Below are 17453 nucleotides of genomic sequence, written 5' to 3' on the forward strand. Positions count from 1 at the left end.
CATACCCTTCTGTCTAAAACAAAAATGCGGACACTTTGTAGAGAAGAAATGTATTTGGTTTTGTTTGTGAGAAATGCAATATTCTTCGCAGTTTTGTGTATTCCTCGGTTTTTGTTGAGTCTAAATGAAAGCACCACGCTGCATCTGTATATATCTAATACATTTACATTTAAAGTGATATTTAAGTCGATTTTTCCTGTAATGTCAACAGGACAGCTTATGTTATTGGTATATGTTGAGGTGAACAGCGTTATTTGATTATGAAGTGTGTAAATACATCAGAATATATAATTCTGTTGTTGTCTTCCTGACACGCTGCCCCTGCATGACTCCTCCAGTTACGGCTCTAATGGACACGGGTGGCTAGTGTCCACAGATGGTTCATTAAGTCCTCTGACTCATGCCTCCCAAGCCAAAGGCTTTTGCTTGTTATGCTGCATTGAACACTTTTAGCATAATCTGTTTGTTTTTCTTATTTTCTTTTTCCTTTTTTTAGATGACGAGTTCTACTTCGTCGAACCCGACTCCAAACTTTCAAAGGTGGCACCTGATGGTTGGAAGGATGACCCTAAGAAAAAGAAAACGGATGTCAATTTTAATCTGTTTCTGCGTATCAAGTTCTTTCAGGATGATGTCAGTCTGATACAGTAAGAGCTCAGACAGCAACTGCAATCAGGCTCCAGAATATTTTAACTTGCTAGCTATTTTATTAATTTCAAAATAAAGCATGCAGTCTGTATCAGAGATGAATCTAGGAAGCCAGACAGACAGACAGACAGACAGACAGACAGACAGACAGACAGACAGACAGACAGACAGACAGACAGACAGACAGACAGACAGACAGACAGACAGACAGACAGACAGACAGACAGACAGACAGGCGCACACACACTGACAAGCCAAAACATTATGACCATTAGGATTTATTTGATCAAATATACAGTAAAAACAGTAATATTGTGAATTATTATTATTACCATTTTGTATTTTAATACATAATATAATTTTTAATATATATATATTATATATTTTAATACATAATATAATATAATATAATAGTTAATGTATAAAATAATTTGTATATGATCATATATTTTGTTCTATTTAATGTATGCTTGCTGAATAAATGTAGTAATTTATTTAAAAACATTCTTACTGACCTCATTCTTTTGATTGGTTCTGCATCAATAAATGTATTATCCAGTAAAGCCAAATTAATCAAGCAATTTTTTTGTTTAATAGACACACGATGACAAAGCACCAGTACTACTTGCAGCTGCGGAAGGATATCCTAGAGGAGCGGGTGCGCTGTGACCTGGAAAATTCCATGATCTTGGCGTCCTTGGCACTGCAGGCGGAGTTTGGGGACTATCAGGCGGAGGTACAAACGACATGGGGAAAAACAGAGAAAAGTTTTGTTCACAAGATTAATGATAATTTTTGAGATCATCAGTGTTTTTTCAGAGATTGTTGTTACCAACTGAAAACCCCCTTACCGTAGTTATTTATTTATTTATCTAACTCTCCATATTCCTTTAGTACCACTCAAGTGTTTTATAACAAACAAATCTTAAATTTTAAATAGTATTTGAAAGCAGAGATTGTTTTGACCATCTGAACATCATATTAACTCTCAAAAATAAAGGTTCTTTATTGGCATCAATGGTTCCATGAAGAACCTTTGGAACCTTACCATTGCATGAATGGTTATTTATTGTGGAAAAAATGGTTCTTCTATTGCATCGCCATGAAAACACTCTTTTGAAACCTTTATATTTAAGAGTGTTCATTGCATGTTTTCATCCTTCATGTTCCATCAGCTCCACGGAAAGACATATTTCCGGTCGGAACACTACCTCCCCGCTTCGGTTCTGGACAAGATCGATCAGACCACCGTTAAAGAAGAGCTACCCAAACTCCATAGCTCGTACTTCAACGCTTCAGACCAGGAGGCTGAGCTTGAGTTCCTCAAGGTCAGGAACTAAATGAAACGCATCAGTCCTGCTGAGTGATTCTAGGCAGAGCTTCCTGATTGGCTTCTGTAATTGACTGGAATAAACATAGATTGCTGCAATCTGTTTTCCCTCAAGTACTTTTGATTACAGCCAGACCAAAAGTTGTACTTGGAGCCGGGTTGTACTCATTCACAGACATGAATTGTTTTTAGTTTTTTTTTTCCGAGATAAGTACAGTAAAGTCAATAGTTGTGAATAAACTGACTTGTTTTGATTGTGCTCGATTTCTTTTCCTAAAAGCTGTTGTTGTAGTCTGCTTGTGATTAGATCGGTCTCGTCATTTTTTTTTTTCTTCTCTAATATAAAGGTGTGCCAGAGACTGCCGGAATATGGAGTTCACTTCCATCGTGTGCTTCCTGAGAAGAGATCTCTGACTGGCATCATGCTGGGCATTTACTCGAAGGGTGTCCTCATCTTCGAGGTCCTGAATGGAAATCGAACCCCTGTGCTAAGGTTCCCCTGGAGGGATACCAAGAAGATCACTTTCACGGTAAGATGTTTAAATGTGCATGTTTGCGTTTGTGGAAATCACACAGCCGTGTTGGAGTTCCCAGAAAAAAAAATCGAAAGAAGTTTCAGCTTCAGGCTGTTTGACATGGAGTCATTTATTTGGTGCGTTCATGTGTTTCTCCATGGCAGAAAAAGAAGATTTGCTTGCAGAACACTTCGGACGGGATCAAACATCTGTTTCAGACAGACAGTCAGAAGACCTGCCAGTATCTGCTGCACCAGTGCTCGGCCCAGAACAAATTCCACCTGCTCATGAAAGCCAGACAGAACAACCAAGAACTGCAGGACCTGGGTGAGAAAGAAAGAGCAAACGAAAATGGAAGCAGAAAGCAAACATTTTTTTATTTTTTTTATTTAATACTCTTTATGTAGCTGTAAAAGAGCAAGAATACAGCATACATATTGTAAATATAGATTCAAATTGTGTATTTGTCTGCAAGAAAGCAGCTTCACCATCTCCTGTTGTTTGTTCCCTGCAGAGAACTCTCCTTTGAGCAGTCTGCAGTACTCTGATGGGATGGGTGCAGTTAGTCTGTCCCCCAGCGCTAACCCCGAACTCTACAAGAGGATGTCCTACTCGGAGTTGTCCGCCGGCAAGAGTTCATTGGGTCGGGTCCCACCAGAACCGCCCTATCTGGGGTTCAGCAGCTCCAACCCCAGGATGAAGAGTCGTTCCCATCATAACCTGGGTCAGCTGCCTGAGTCGCCAGAGCACAGGATGCTGCCTTTCAATAGCCAATCACAGAGCGGCATGGCCCGGTCACAAGTGCTTGCATCATCACACCAGCGCGCAAGCTCCGACACGGACTCCATCTCTGTCGCCAGACAGCAGGAAAGGTAAACGACACATGCAAACGTATATTGACAAAACAAATGATGGTCGCAATCTTGTCTTGGTCACCGGCTGCCTCATAGATTTTTTTTTTTTTTTTTTTTTTTTAACAATACCTTTATACCTGTCTTGCTCTCTAGCTCTGACGTGGTTTCTCTTATGTCTTTAAAACAGTCTCAATCTCCTGCTCTGCTTATGTCTTCACACTCGTGTCGCTCTCCTGTTTGGCAGTTATCTTTACACCAGTCTCCTGCTTGGTTGTAGTTTGTCTTGTAACTTCTTTACACTTGTCTGTCTCTCCTGTAGTTGATGTGATAAGGTTTTTGCACCTGTCTAACTCTCACTTTCTGCTGAAGATTGTTTTTCGATGTCTTTGTACCCGTCTCACTCTCCTGATATGATTCAGTTTGTCTTATTGCTTCACACCTTTCCCACTCTCTTCTTTGCTATGTTTTTGCTTTATAATGTTTTTCTCCTGTCTTACTCTTCTGCATCGTGTGCCTTTTAATGTCTTTTACACCCGTCTCACTCTCTAGCTTTGATTTGGTATCTTTACACCCTTCTCATTCTGCTGATCAATTGTAGTTTGCCTTATAAATAATGTCTTCACTCATGTCTCACTCACCTAATCTTGTAGACTTGTACAATTTGATTTGATAACTCATCTCACCCACCATTTTTTAAACTTTACACCCATTTACACTCAATTTACAATGTCTTTACACCCTGTAGGAGCCTAATTATGCTTATGTTCAGTGACAATTATTGCATATTATGTGTTGCATTTCAGTATTTGAATATTTGTGTTTTGATTGTAAACTTTCTTTGTGTGTACTATTTCGTTACATATTCTCTATATTTACATTGAAATATATTATATGTTAAAATTGTGCACTGGCCCTTTAAGAATTGCGACTGTAGGTGATGTTGAGCGTCCTTTATAGGAAATAGAGTGGAGTCGCACAGTGTTCTTTACCACATCCGTGATATTTAGGACTTAAGACTATATTTTGTTTATTTTACTTTATTTGTTCGATTTACTAACGAGTCTGTATTAAAGGAAGATTTGACCTGGAGAAAACGGTGTATGTGAATTGTTTTTAATGGACACGGAGCGAGTTGACTGAAATTCTTGCGATGCGCACTCACACACCCGTCTCACTCTCCTAATCTGCTGTAGTTTGTCTTATGTCTCAAAACAGTGTCATTTTCCTTGTCTACTGTGGTTTATCTTGCGTCTTTATACTCGTCTCACTCTCCTTCTCTGCTTCTTTTAGTTTGTTATACCGGTCTCACACTTTTTTTTTCTCCCCCGAATGTCTTTACGCCTGTCACACTCTCCTTTTCTGCATTTGTGTGTTGCTGTGTCAGCTTGCCGCTGAGCTGCCTGGGGCCAACAGCATTAATCAGCTCTCAAGGGAGACAGACAGTCTCTTTGCCTGTGAGACTGATATTCTTAAAACCGTGTTCGCTCACGTTTGCAACCATTTTATAGTCCTGTGAAGATAATTGTAATATTTTACACAGTGGTGTAATGCATGCTCACAGGAACAGTGCTCTTGTGGGTGAAGTCTTGATTTAGGTGATTGTGATCAAGTACATCTTTAGGATTGTAACGTGTGTGTGTAACTTCAGTTTATAAATATCATATGCGCTTTCACTCTTTGGCGATTATTATGAATTTATCAGAAAAAGAAAAAAGCTGTGTTTATTCCACTGGATGTAATTGCCTTTGCACTGATTTTCTTTGACTTTTCCCCCAGTATGTTCAGCACCACGGTCGATGGCAGTCCCCGCTGGAGCCCCAAAAGCTTGAAGAAAGAGTCTGACTCTTCCTCCTGCGAGGACACGGGACAGGCGTATGTCGTAGGTGAGGACAATGAGACGCGACCTGTTGCTTCTCTCTTATCTCCACTTGCACCTGCCTGGAAAATGGCTCATCACCCTCAAAGAACATGTCTTCCTGCTTTTGAACTTTTTATTTCGCCCGTCTCAAACTTCCTTACTTTGTAGTCTCTCTTCTGATGGTCTGTCAGGATAGTGGGTGGAATTTTATTTCTCTCTCTGTGGAGTCAGGGGCTGTCTGCCTCTTTCGTTTTATCTTTTTAACAGCTCTCTCTCTCGGTTCCCTCACTGATCTTTTCATTTTACTTCTCCATTTCATCCCATCATCCGCTGTCAGATCAAAAAGAGCAGCAGCCCAAATCCTCTCAACATCATCCTCCGCATTGTAGAATAGATGCCATAAAAAGATTACAGTCTGAATTGATGTGCTTTTACATTCATCATCATATATGTCAGAGAATAATGCAAGCCTTTATATATACAAGTAATTTAACAATGGCAAATAATTGTTTTTGGGCAACATGACAGCAAAGATCACCCTATATTTACTTCATGCATTTTCAGCATCGTTACTCCAGTCTTCAGTGTCACATGATCCTTCAGAAATCATTCAAATATACTGATCTGCTGCTCAAGAAACATTTATTATTATTATCAATGTAAGAAAAAAAAAAAAACGTTATGCTGCTTAATATTTTTGTTGAAACATTTTCTTTCAGGATTGTTTGCATAAAAAGTGTAAAAGGACAGTATGTATTTGAAATAAAAAATATTTTGCAGCATTATTAATGTTGCTTAATAAAAGTGTTACTTTCTTTAAAATAAAATCTTACTGACCTCAAACTTTTAAATGGTAGTATATATTTTGAGGCATTACTATGAAATTTAGTTTGTGCGGTCACGGGTGTATTGGATATATTTTGCTCATCCATTCAGAGTCATACTATCAATTTTTTTAAATATAAAAATAGCAAATATAATATGGCTTAAACATTGAGTACATTCATGTATTTAAATAAACAATCTTTTTTTATTAAGGTTATGTGCGAAAAAACAACGAAGACAATAACTAGGCCAGTTTTATTACTTTTATAATTATTGTCCTTGTTGTTTTTCGCTGTGATGCAAAGCTGAATTTTCAGCATCATTACTCCAATCTTTAGTGTCACATAATACAAAATACATCCCCTTGAATACATGTATTTAATAATTATGTAGTTATGACGGTCTAGTACCTTGACCTGTTTTTAATATTCCGCAGGTGTGAGCATGCACAGCTCTGGAGTGCCCTCGACTCCTGCCGCCTCCATAGGAATCACTGGTACGATATCAAATCTGTGTTTCGTTTAGCTTTGTGGAGCACAGCACAGCTCTATGCACTTTTTTTCCTGCCGGTCATCCGTTTCTTTTCAATGGTCAAATTTAGTAAGTCCTGAAAGTTGCTAGGAAATGTCATGTCCTCTCTGGCCCTGAAACACAAACATCTGCTTAAATTGCAGTGAACTTTTACTGAGGGAAAACAGTCCAGATTTTAATGTCAATAATAACAGTAGTTTGCCTCACATCGACAACGGCGTCTGTTTAATCAGAGTTTAGAATCCCAAAGTCTGATGAGAACTTGCCAAATCCAACATGCTCCGGATTGCTGTTTTCTCTGGTGTTTTACATGGCATGGAGAACATCTTTTGTTATGCACTTTCCTCTCTCGCACACACTTGGCTCAAGTTTCATTTGGCGTCTTTCTCTGGCTCGGATGCACTGTTTCGCTAAGCCGCGTGTTTTTAGCAGCTCTGATATATGGCCGTGGTGTGGGCTAATCTCCCTCATCCTCGAGTATGAGTCGCTGGCCACGGCTGTTAGTATAGCACATCAGAGTTGGGCCAAACATAATGTTTTCCCTTAGCACCAAGACCCTAGTTATGAAAGATTAGCCCAGCTTATGGAAAGCTGTGCATGCATTTAAGACTTTTTATACTTCGCTTTTTGATACTTTATATACAACAAAGGAACAAGTGTTACATACAGTATATGTATGTATATATATAATAGAGACTGTTGCGGGATGCTCAATTTTATATATAAATATAAAATGTTTTTTTTTATTTTTAGAAAATGTTACATTTTGAATAGGTCTTTTTGATTGTGTTCTCAAAACTAACTTTAATAACACTGCTTGTTAGTTCTAGTTGTTAGTTAGGACACACACTGTTTTTAAACCTAAACCTCTCCCCCCTCTGTTATTTCCCACCCACAGACTCCCTGAAGAAGAAGGTGCATGCCTTACCCTCCCCAGAGCGAGAGATACAGACCGTAAATCTGAAGAAAGACGTCAAGTATGGGCTGGGTGAGTGAGAGCGGTTCACACATCCAGTCAGAATGGAGCTCCTTTGACACAGAAATGCCGCACACGCACGCACGCACGCACGCACGCACACACACACACAAGACTAAAGTGTGATAGAGTGCAGAGGTCTGGCAGTCCTCACCTCTCACACAGTGATTAATGAATCCCACTCCGGGAGGGAAATGTGCTGTTTTATATCAGATGGGGGCTTTCACTGAAATATCTTATCAGGATTTAGCCTGAATGAGAGGTTGTCTGGGTAAACTGCAGATCAGCCTGGAAACCTGTACATTTATTTCTCCTGCTTCCTTTCCAAATTTGCGGGAACCAATCACAAACTGGCTTATCCACCTGGCGCGCTATTGGCGGGTTTAACCCAATGACGATAAAGAAAAGCACACTCAATCTGATTTACCCATCTCTCGCACAACCGTCAAACCAATTCCGTTTAACCTCTCGACGGTGATCAATGGGTTCTTTAGTTTAGCAAACAAATCGCTCGAGTGAGTGTAAATAAATACCACTCACTTTCATGTTTCATGCAAAAAGCGCTCGATGCCGATGCCAAACCGCTGATCAATGGTACACACCAACACGTTTGTTGACACGTTTCCTGCCTGGAGTTTTCGCGTCGCTGATTGGTTGAAGGACTATCCAATTGCGTACAGAGTAATTTGAACTATGCCCGTTGATCACGCCTCTTGTGCAGTAGAAATACAGAGCCGACTCCAATGTTAAAATATTGAGCTTGGTCTGTTGATAGCCAGACTAAGGTTCTCTATCATTGATAAGAGAAATACATTTAGTATATGCACAAGTGACAGTCTCAATAAGACATCTTTGAATCTTTGGACATTTGTCTTTTTGTAGTCTGTGAGACATGAAAGTCTGAGTAGAATGAAGTGTGTGTTTGTGTCGCTCACCAGGCTTTCAGGTCGTAGGCGGAGAGAGTTCTGGCCGTCAGGACCTGGGCTCCCTCATCAGCTCCATCACACCGGGGGGACCAGCAGATATCAACGGCTGTCTGAAACCAGGTATCAGAGTGGAAAAGAGAAGTGATCTTGTTAAATTAATCGTGGTCAATTAATTTTTAATATTTCAAGTATCTGTTAATAAAAAAAGCTTTAAAACAAGCAGCTTTGTCATAATTACAGTAGAAAACAACATTTATTTTGTAGATACTGGGGAGCCTTTGCATGTTGTGTTGAATAACAGGAGGCCTACGGTTGAACCACTGCTGTTAATGATTGTTGAATGCTTTAAATAATTCTAGAATACGTTTAAATTATTCTAGAATGCTTTAAAGGATTAGTTCACTTTTAAAATGAAAATTCTGTCATCATATACTCACCCTTAAGTTGTTTCAAACCTGTATGAATTTCTTTCCTCTGCTGAACACAAAGGAAGATATTTTGAAGAATGTCGGTAACCAGACAGTTTTTGGTTCCCAATGACTGCCATAGTATATTTTTTTCCTACTATGGCAGTCATTGGGAACCAAAAACTGTCTGGTTACCGACATTCTTCTTAATATCTTCCTTTGTGTTCAGCAGAGGAAAGAAATTCATACAGGTTTGAAACAACTTAAGGGTGAGTATATGATGACAGAATTTTCACTTTAAAAGTGAACTAATCCTTTAATAGAATGCTTTGAGTGGTTCCAAAGATGCTTTGAACGATTTCTGAATGCTCTGAAAGATTCCAGAACAGTTCAAACTGATTCCAGAACACTTGAAGTAATTATTTCACTTTGAATGATTCTAGAATGTTCAGTAAAAGGTTTACTCCCCGTTTAGTATCCTTTAAGTGATTCTACTGTGCTTAAAAAAAAATCCAGAATTCTCCAAAAGAATGATGGAACACTTTGAACTGGTTCTAGAAGTCTTTGGATAATGACTACAGAACACCTTAAACATTTCAGATTTTCAGTAGAAGGTTGTTAACTATTGTATAACTTAAATGATCTTTAATGCTTTAAATAGTTCTAGAATGCCTTTAATGGCACATAGAACTCTTTGGAAGGCCCAAAATGACATTAAAAGATTCCCGAACACTTTAACAACACTTCAACAGTTCCATAACTCTGTATATTATTCTAGAATCCTGACTTTGGAAATGTTCTGGAATCATTCATAGTGATCTAAATGATTCTAGAACTCACTGATCAATTCCAGAACAGTGCAATTTTTTGTAGTATTGAGATACTATTATAGTTTTTATTAATATTTTAAATGTTTTTATATTTTCCATTGTTTTTGCCAATTTTATTTTTAATGACTAAATATTTTTTTACATACATTTTTATTTCAATTTTAATTTATTTTAGTACATCAAGTTAAAATGTTATTTTATTTCATGTTTATTTTGTTTCAAACAACATGCTTTTTGTATGCTTTTAGATAACTATAATAACCCTGTTCCAGAACGCTTTAAACATTTTTATTTGTTCAGTGTAAGGTTGTTAACTCCACATTTTTGTCATTTCCTGCAGGTGACAGGCTGTTGAGCGTGAATGATGTCAGTCTGGAAGACATATCACATGACACTGTGGTGGAGATTCTGCAGAGCACCCCTGATGATGTCACACTGGTGGTCTCTCAACCTAAAGAGAGACTGTTTCCAGGTAATGGATGCGTGTGGACATTTTTGGATGAACGAATATAAATGTAGCATTTCACCAGAATCGTTCTGAGAAAAGGCTTTTCTGAAGGCTTCATGATAGTACCATAAACAAGTCTCTTTTTCCCTTCTGTTAGACTCTCCTTCAGGAATCCATCACTTTAAACCAGCCACTCAAAATCAGGAAGAAGATGTGGATTCTTCCTCTGAAGATCATACACCCTCCCCCAGCCCGCCTCTTATCTCCAGCAAAACGTCTCCGCCTCAGTCCGTTCGACAGGGCAGCGTCAGTTCGCAGGACTCCAGGACAGAGAGCGCCGGCCTCCTGCAAACAAATCTCAATGGACTCCATCGCAGCGTTCCCACCGAGGGTCCCGTGGCAGCGCAGTCACTGACAGCTGACAGCAAACCCTCTGTTGAAGTAACTCCACCAGCTTTGCCTCCTAAAACCAGAAAACCCAAAGTGCCAGATGTTCCTAAAGAGCTGGAATACTCAGACAGAGGGGATTCCGACATGGATGAAGACACACACTCAAGTAGCCAAGAGAAACAAAAGACTAAAAAGGTAGAATCAGTCTCTGTAGTGATTTGAATGAACTTTGACTCAGCCCTCAAGGCTTCCTATCGAGATTCTAGTCAGCATCTGTTTGATATGAACTTTGACGTGTGCTTTTTAAGATGTTACTTCAGTGTTTAAACCTCACAACGAATATTAAAATGCTTTTTTTAAAATAATAGGACAGTTCTCGCTCACTCATTGCATCCCTCCTTGGAGTTCCCTACATGCCAGCGGATTTTCACTTAATCAAATGCAGAACATAATTTGAGATTTTCAAACATTTCACATTTACAACATGTTCTAACCATGGCCGTTTGACAGGTTTAAATCAATGAAATCATCATGTTTCATCATCAAGCGAAATCAAGTGCCAATCACTTGCTGAGGAAAACGTCCCGAAAAATATTGGTTGTTCTAGTGTTAGAGATGGTTCGTGGTTCGACTGGTCGAGACTGTTTTCCAAAGATGGCTCCTGCCTGTATACGCGACGTGTACTGTCTTTATAAAGTATCTTCTTATTAAACTGTCTGTACACTTACAAAGTTCTCAATGCTTCGGTTTGCATTTAGGGACCCTCATTATGCTACCGTGTTAGTGTGAGGCTATTTTGAGCCTTGTTAGTGGTATTAACTAGCGATTTCTTTTTACTTACTCTATGCCCCATATACTAGTGTTATAAGCTAATCAGTGGTTCAAGCTAAAACTGGCTACATGCCATTAGCACGAAAACACATCCCAGAGAACGGTCGACTCTGCACCCATGTGTTATTAACCCCTAGGTTGCTCCGGAATTGTCCTTTAAGTTTGGGGTCAGGAAGATTTTTTTTAAATGCTCTCCAAGACTGCATATGTTTGATCCAAAATATAGTAAAAATAGTAATATTGTGGAATATTATTACAATTTAAAGTGTATTCTTTTGAATATATTTCTTGGCCAAGCTGAATATATAGCATCATTACAGCATCAATCCTTCAGAAATCATTCTAATATGCTGACTTGCTGCTCATGTAACATTTTGTATTATTATCACTGCTTTTTCAGGAATCTTCGATAAATAGAAAGTTCAAAAGAACAACATTTATTAGAAATCTTTTGAAAGATTACAAATGTCCTCACTGTCTCGTTTTATCAATTTAAAGCATCCTTTCTGAAGAAAAGTATTGATTTCTTTAAAAATGTCTTGCTGACCCCAAACTTTTGATTAGTTATTAACCATTTAGCAAATGCATATCATTGTGTTAACAACCACTCAAAACCACATGGCAACAGGGTTTTGGACCAATGAGATTTCAGTGTGGGCAGGACTAAAATGCACAACCAGATGACTGACAAAATGTTCTATCGATCATCGCCATTGATAGCCTGGTTGACACCAGACCCAATCAGAGCGGTCGTCATTGTGTAAAGCCCTCCTCAGCGTTTGTGATTGGTGCCTGTATTTGGAAAAATTGGACATTTTTGCTCTTGGCCAGACGGACTTGCAGAGTAAATCTCAAATTTGTTGGAAGTTCGTCAGGGTTTTCCCAGGCTACACCATAACGGCTGCTTAGATCAAAACTTCACGTGTCGCTCCTGGATAGTACAGTGTTTCAAATATTCAAATTCAGGTATCTCAGTTCCACATTTCTTGGAAGTTCCCTTAAAAGCTAATATCACCATATTACCAGCTAATAGCTACACTTCAGAGCCACGCAAATGTGTGAAATACCAATAAAACGTTCTAACTGCTTGTGACCGTCCCTCGCTCTCTTTCTGACCAATTGCATTTCTGAATGTAAATGCAATGCAGTTGTGCATGTCAACTCCATTAACCTTTGACCCTTGCATGTATACGGCTGTGCACGGCCCTGTATTTACCCAGCTCTTCTCTGTTTACAGGGGGTTTCTCCCAACATCGTCACGGAGACTTTAAGTGCTAGTAGCCCAGAAGTCAATAGCCTCCAGCCTGGAGATCTATATGACATTGAGCTGTCCAAAATAGACAGCAGTCTGGGCATTAGTGTCACGGTACTGTTCGGAAAGGTTTCCGCTCTCTCTTTTTTCCCCTTTGTTTCCCCTTTACTTACTTTGTGTGTATGTGTGGTGTTGTTTTTGTACCCTTAGCTCTCGCTCCTTTTTGAAGCTCCTCGCTTGGCTTCAGTTTTGGGAAAGTAGATTTGGCTCTTTGCATGCAGATTTTTACAGGCATTTGAATTGGCTCCTTCACAAAACGGTAAAACCGAAAAACAGTAGGTACAGCAAAGTGCAGAAACACGCACAGCCGAGACTACATGCCACATTTTCAGTTGTGTTTTGTTGCTGACGGAGAAGCACTAATGCCTGCATGGATTTGCATTTGCTTGTGTACGGTGTGATTTTTACTGTGATGCTTTTTACAGCATGCAGCTTTTGTTACGTAGACTTTTAATGATTGAAATGATTTTTCAAAAAGTCTGTTTCAAAACACTGCAATGAAATTCATTAATCATCAAATCAAGGGGTTTGCTTTATGATTGTTAGGGTGGGTGTATCTTATAAATATAAAATGAGCATGTCCAATTGATTGCTTAATACACTCTTAGATCCAAAGATAGAGCATAGGCACTTTTCCCCCATGATGCCTTTGTGTATGGCTATATTAACATGTTTGTCTGTCTCAGGGTGGATCAAACACAACATTGAGGCATGGAGGGATATACGTCAAAGGAGTCATTCCTAACGGAGCAGCTGAGCTGGATGGCAGGATAAAGAAAGGTAAAAAGGATTGTTTTTTTATTAAAACAATACACTACCGTTCAAAGATTTTTTTTTTGTAAAAGAAATTAATACAATCATTCAGCTAGGATGCATTAAATTGATCAAAAGTGATAGTAAAGACATTTATAATGTAACAAAATATTTCTAATAAATGCTGTTCTTTTGAGTTTTGAGCTTTGCCATCACAAGAATAAACAACTTTTTGAAATTATTCAAATAGGAAATTGTATTAATTGTAATAATATTTCACAGTATTACTGTTTTTTTTTTGTTTTTTTTTAATCAAATACATGCAGCCTTGGAAGAGACTTATTACAAAAAATCGTTAAAATTTTTTTTTGCAAACCCAAACTTTTGACCAGTAGTGTATTTGGGGAAAATAAGATTAAGGACAGTTGCAAGTATACATCATGTTACTTTATGCAAATTTTATTAAAAAAAATAAAATAAACATTTGGTCCAGACAGAATGATTTTCTGAGATATCACAATGCAAAATAAATTTGTTTGGTGCTAAAACATTTATTTATTTATTTAATATATTTTTATTTTTAATGCTATATGTATACTGGCTTGCTTAAGGTTTGTATAGCTAAGCTACACTCCGAGTACTAATGAAACTCAAAAGGAGAGAGCATATTACACCAGTTTTAGTGGAATTACATTAGTTGCCAGTTCACCAAAGGATTGATTTTAAGATTCCTTTATTAGTTTATAAAACACTGCATAATCTGGCACCTTTATACATTACTGTCGTGATATATTCCAAATCGTAGTTTAAGATCCTCTAGTGCTGGTCTTTTGGCTCAGTATACAGTAAATCTTGATATGCTCCAAAAATTGTAAGTGAAAGCGACTACTAGCATTCATATTTTTAAAAGGTGGGTTAAAACGTACCAAGGGATATTGTGCAAGTTCGTTTTATGTTTTTAATGTACTTTAATGATCCTTTTATAGTTGTTTTTGAATATTTGTATATAGATAGTGTGAAATTGTATTGCCAATCTCTTTATTTTACCTTGTGAATCTTTTAAAGTTGTTTTCAAACATTTTATATACATATTGTGTGAAAATGTAATGAAAATATTAGTTTTTATGCTTGTGAAGCACTTTGAGAGTGTATCAGAGGTGTTATACAAATAAATGTTTAATATTTTAATATGTATAATATTTTTGATGACCTGTACGTTTCTTCAAGAGATTCCCAAACATTACAAGACTGTTAGTAAGCGTGTGTGTTGATTCCTACAGGGGATCGCGTCGTGGCTGTGAACGGGAAGAGCCTTGACGGAGCGTCTCACAAACACGCAGTAGAGATGTTGAGATATACTGGGCAGGTGGGAGCGCTGCACCCCCTAGAGGACATCTCTTTTCTCAATGTTTAACTGTGTTTTTTAAACTAGATTCTTGTTGTCTAGGTGGTGCATCTGTTGATGGAGAAAGGTCTGCCCCCAGAAAACCGCGTCCATGCCCCTCTGACCCCTCAAGACACTTCTGAACCTCAAAACGCAGCCGTGGAGGAGGTACCACCACCCAAGAAAGCAGAATACAACTTCATTACTCCAGGTATGAGGTGGAATTGACACTTGCTTATGAAAATCTGCCAGAGGTGGAGGGGTCAAACATTTGGGCTGGTTGCTCAAAGGTTGTGAAGAGTAAATCAGTGTCCTCTTTCTTATTCACCCCTCTAGATAACACGTTTGAGGTGGGGTTGCTGAAGAACACGTCCGGTCTGGGTTTCAGTTTCAGCCGCGAGGAGAACGTTCCAGGAGAGCCGTCGGGTTCCAGCATGGTCCGGGTCAAGAAGCTGTTTCCAGGGCAACCAGCAGCCGAGAGTGGCTGCATCGAAGTGGGCGACGTCATTCTACGTGTCAATCAGACGCCGCTCAGAGGACTTTCACAACATGTACGTTAACCCTTTACTTTAGTCTGTAACGATTTAAATATATGATTTTAAACCAAATACTTACAAAAAAATTATTTTCTATTGCTGTTTGTCAGGAGGTGATCTCTGCTCTGAGGGGGACAGGACAGGAAGTGACCCTTCACTTGTGTAGACCTGAATTAGGGGTCTTACCTGAGATGGACCCCGCCACTGCAGTAAGACTTTTAGTTTTAGTCTCACTGATCTTAATTTACGTGTCAGCATCATGTTCCATTACCTAAATGAATTTTATATATATCTTGGTTTTTGCTCAAGAATTTCAGGAAGGGACATGATGTAACTATCCATACATTACACCCATATATATTCAATTAGAAAAGTAGTCCCAACACATTTTAGAGACCAATTTTTTTAGTTTTATTGAGTCTTATTTTGAGTCATTTTATTTTATTTTGAGTCTTTATTTTATTTTTGTGCTTTTTATTTTATCTTATTTTATTGTCTTATTTTAATTTTATTTTACAATCTTATTTTGAGTTTTGAGTATTTAGGGTTAGGGTTTAGTTATATTTTATTTAGATTATTTCATTTAATTTCAATTGAGTTTCATTGTTTATATTTTGAGTATTTTATTTTAATTTGAGTATTTTATATTATTTACTGAGTTTTAAGATTTATTTTGTGTCTTTGGTTTTATTTTTAATCTAATTTATGCATTTTAAATTTTTTACATTATTATTTTAAATTGAGTATTTAATTTTTGAGTATTTTATTTTATTTTGTTTTATTTTATTTTATTTAGAATTGTAATGAGTTTTGAGATTCATTTAGCATATTTTGTCTTTTATTTTGAGTGTCTCATTTTGTTTTACTGAGTTTTATTTAATTATTACTTATTTTATTTTTAGTAATTTATTTTATTTTATTCAGTCTTATTGGGATCTCAGTAACTCTCCACTATATATATATATATATATATATATATATATATATATATATATTTTTTTTTTTTTTTTTATTTTTTTTATTTTTTTTTATTTATTATATATATATATATATATATATATATATATATATATATATATATATATATATATTTAGCAACTTTAGCAGTTCTTTACAGATTCAGCTATCACTACCTATTTTTTACTATCACGTCTTTGAAATTAAAACTAAAGTTCCCGCTCCGCAGACTCCTGTGCCTTCTCCACGAAAGGAGCCTCGTCCCAAGCCCCAGCCTGATCCCAAGACGAGCTCCCCGCCTCAGGCGGAGCAGCAGCTGACGGTGGGCCCTGTGGAAGAGGCTCTGGAGAGGTTGCTGATGAAGTCACCCAGTCGCAGGGACAGTTACAGCGACAGCACCGACAGTGACGAGATGGAGGAGGCCTTCAGCCCCGCCAACCTAGAGCAGGCCAGTCAAGCCTGGGACAGGAGTGTCTATCAAACCCCCATGGAAAGACTCCCATACGAGGCCAATATGGACGACACCGTACGATCTGCATATTACTCACCCAGACAATCCATGTCTAGACCGGAGGCCAACATAAGGTCAGAAATGTACTCCTAAAATAGTGTTTTGCTAATATATGTGCTTGCTAAACTGTAAAAGAAAAAAGAAAAGCTGCTGTCGTATATATTTTTAAAGGAGAACTCCGGTCAATTTTAACATTGAGCTCAATTTTTAGTAAATTTGGAGTGCTGTCAATACAGAGAACAACGACAAAAATCGGTGTTGCCTACACTGTGTTATCCTATTTTTAAAATTTGCACCCTATTGACTTGAATGGGGCAAGTTTTAAACCTGCTTTTATCCTCTTAACATATTTGATGTGTCATACAAGTGCCCAGCCATGTTGAGTGATTCCTTAAGAGTGAACACGAGTGAATCTGACTGCAGTAGATGTGAAAGATATGAATAAAAATGATGTTATATCAGCCAGCGCAAATACCTGTATTTAGTTCCTGTTTTCGGTGGAAGTCCAAAGTAGTCGATTGTCGAGTTCACGCGCGTGATCATAGTAACTAAACCTATGCGCGTGAACTCGACAATCGACTACTTTGGACTTCCACCGAAAACAGGAACTAAATACAGGTATTTGCGCTGG

At 38.0% G+C, this 17453-nt stretch overlaps 1 protein-coding gene across 3 annotated transcripts in view; it reads left to right on the forward strand.

Annotated features, from left to right (window-relative positions):
* ptpn13 (protein tyrosine phosphatase non-receptor type 13) overlaps positions 1-17453 on the forward strand; it is a 70652-nt gene that overhangs the window by 40258 nt on the left and 12941 nt on the right. Inside the window, exons 13-31 of one of the 3 annotated variants that reach the window (XM_079585511.1) lie at positions 497-647; positions 1246-1384; positions 1824-1976; positions 2326-2508; positions 2658-2820; positions 3008-3365; positions 5124-5230; positions 6467-6526; positions 7460-7549; positions 8476-8583; positions 10041-10172; positions 10306-10733; positions 12607-12735; positions 13368-13461; positions 14715-14800; positions 14882-15029; positions 15155-15369; positions 15465-15563; positions 16541-16896. In XM_079585511.1, coding sequence (XP_079441637.1) covers positions 497-647; positions 1246-1384; positions 1824-1976; positions 2326-2508; positions 2658-2820; positions 3008-3365; positions 5124-5230; positions 6467-6526; positions 7460-7549; positions 8476-8583; positions 10041-10172; positions 10306-10733; positions 12607-12735; positions 13368-13461; positions 14715-14800; positions 14882-15029; positions 15155-15369; positions 15465-15563; positions 16541-16896 — 3199 coding nt within the window. Of the gene's footprint in view, positions 1-496; positions 648-1245; positions 1385-1823; positions 1977-2325; positions 2509-2657; positions 2821-3007; positions 3366-5123; positions 5231-6466; positions 6527-7459; positions 7550-8475; positions 8584-10040; positions 10173-10305; positions 10734-12606; positions 12751-13367; positions 13462-14714; positions 14801-14881; positions 15030-15154; positions 15370-15464; positions 15564-16540; positions 16897-17453 lie in introns of all 3 variants that reach the window. The other 2 variants (XM_079585513.1, XM_079585512.1) reach the window with 2 other exon arrangements.

Source organism: Phoxinus phoxinus (genome assembly GCF_949152265.1).
Source record: "Phoxinus phoxinus genome assembly, chromosome: 17".
NCBI classification, from domain to species: domain Eukaryota; kingdom Metazoa; phylum Chordata; class Actinopteri; order Cypriniformes; family Leuciscidae; genus Phoxinus; species Phoxinus phoxinus.